At 43.8% G+C, this 1,904-nt stretch overlaps 1 protein-coding gene across 1 annotated transcript in view; it reads left to right on the top strand.

Annotated features, from left to right (window-relative positions):
• The window catches only part of LOC104509098 (otoraplin-like), a 5,459-nt gene extending 4,148 nt beyond the window's left edge, over positions 1-1,311 (top strand). The window contains exon 4 of the mRNA XM_010150925.1: positions 1,288-1,311. Coding sequence (XP_010149227.1) covers positions 1,288-1,311 — 24 coding nt within the window. The remainder of the gene's footprint in view (positions 1-1,287) is intronic.
• The last annotated feature ends 593 nt before the right edge of the window (positions 1,312-1,904 follow it).

Genomic DNA, 1,904 nt, shown 5'->3' with positions numbered 1-1,904 from the left:
AATAGTTCTTATCTCAATTTTACAAGCTTCCTTGTCCTTTTTCCTCCGATTCTCCCCCTCTGCTGCAGGAGGGGAGGGGGGATCTGTGAGAGCAGCTTCATGGTATTTTGCTAGCTGGAGTTAAACCACGACAGTGGCACACAAATGACTTTGCATGGAGGAACAACTGATAGGGAACTCAGTGGGGGAAAGTATTATGAGGGGCACCTGCTGCACTGAAGATAAGCCTGAAAGAGGACATTAGTCTGGGGGCCCCTGTATCTCTGACCCTCTTTTTTTTTTGTTTGTTTCTTCTTTCCCACAAAAGTAACTTTCACTGTTGGAGTCGACGTATGCCATTAGCTACAGACCCTAATAAATGTGTCTGCCTGTGAACTTGTCTCAGCATCTTTTTGTGCAGCACTGGGTACTCCGTGCCTGTTGGTTGCTGTCTGAGCAATAAATGTTAGATTCGCACCCCATTCCCTGCCCAACCCCGCCTCCCCCTCCCACCCCCAGTGCTGCTACTTCTGAACCACTGAATCACACTGAATACAATAGACTCTGTGTGCTATAAAGCCGTGTTGGATTGCCTGCCTTCCCTCAATCGCTTAAAACTGGCCTTTTACTGGCTGAGATGAGAGTACTTTCATTACCAGTAAGCATCTGTTCCGAAACAGCTCCCTTGTCCTCTGCTTCCAGTGGAGAGCTCTACGTGATACGCTAGTCTAACGTAAATATGAGTAGAGTTTGAGCACCACAGTGTGGTAATTCCCTGCAGCAGAATAGAGATCTGCACAGCCATATAAGAAAACAGGAGGAAGTTAGATGAAAGCAATATGCTGTGGAAGTCTATCCTACGCTGGAAGTTTTCAAGCAGAATACTGGCATTTATCTTCCAGTCACGTTTCTCCTTAGCAAGTGTATTGCATAGCCTCAGTCCGTTCAAGGCATTCTTTTCCTGTGTGATTAGGAACTGTTTGAGAATAAAGGGTTACAGATGACTAATAAATCCAGGTGTGGATGTGGGGATACAGAACAAAAAAAAGGGGAGATAAAGGAATCATTTGAAATTAAGAGAAGAGATGGTATTGCCTAATTCACTTTAAAAATTTACAGCAGGAACAAATCATCCCAGCTACGCAAAAGGAGGCAAATGACAAAAGTCCTTTTACTTTTCCAGAATACTCTGAGCATATTAGAGTGTATTATGTGTTTGCATCTACTCGTGTACCTTTGGGGGCTGCTAAAGGAACATTAATCCTTCAGTAATCTCAAAACATCTTTCCTCTTAACTCTCTTTTTCAGGACATTGATTTCTTCTGTGAATAGAGTTGAAAGCGGTCAGGTAATCTCTTGGCTGCTACTAGCGAAGGCTGACAGGAGGAAACCTGGACACCCTCCCTGAACACACAGCCCTTCCTGCAATAGATGTTGGTGAAACAAGTAATCCTTCTCCAAAACAAGAAAGTTTTCTTTTAAAAGGAGTGATTTGAGATGGGGCAATAGTCCCACATAGGATTTGTTTGTTAGAAGATTTTTACCTGTGTACACTTTGTTACTGGTTAATAAAACTAACAGCCTTTGAATTGCTGTAAGTCTGCGTGGTATGAATATGCTATGCATGGGGTTAGATGTGCGATCTTGACCTGCATTTTCCCACCGTAACCTCATACCTTGTATTAGATATTAAAAATACCTTCCTTGGGTGAGCCATCTGTGACTCACAGGAATAATTTTTGTTGCAAGAGCTATCCGACAACTAAGAAATCACAGGACAAGGGGTAACGGGTTTAAATTGAAAGTGGGGAGGTTTTAGATTAGATATCAGGAAGAAGTTCTTCCCGGAGAGGGTGGTGAGGCAGTGGCACAGGTTGCCCAGAGAAGCTGTGGATGCCCCATCCCTGGAAGTGTCCAAGGCCAGG

The sequence above is a fragment of the Eurypyga helias genome, unplaced genomic scaffold, assembly GCF_000690775.1.
Source record: "Eurypyga helias isolate BGI_N326 unplaced genomic scaffold, ASM69077v1 scaffold5074, whole genome shotgun sequence".
In the NCBI taxonomy this organism is placed as follows: domain Eukaryota; kingdom Metazoa; phylum Chordata; class Aves; order Eurypygiformes; family Eurypygidae; genus Eurypyga; species Eurypyga helias.
The sequence above is the reverse complement of the archived record's forward strand: the minus strand, read 5'-3'. Positions and strand labels throughout refer to the sequence as shown.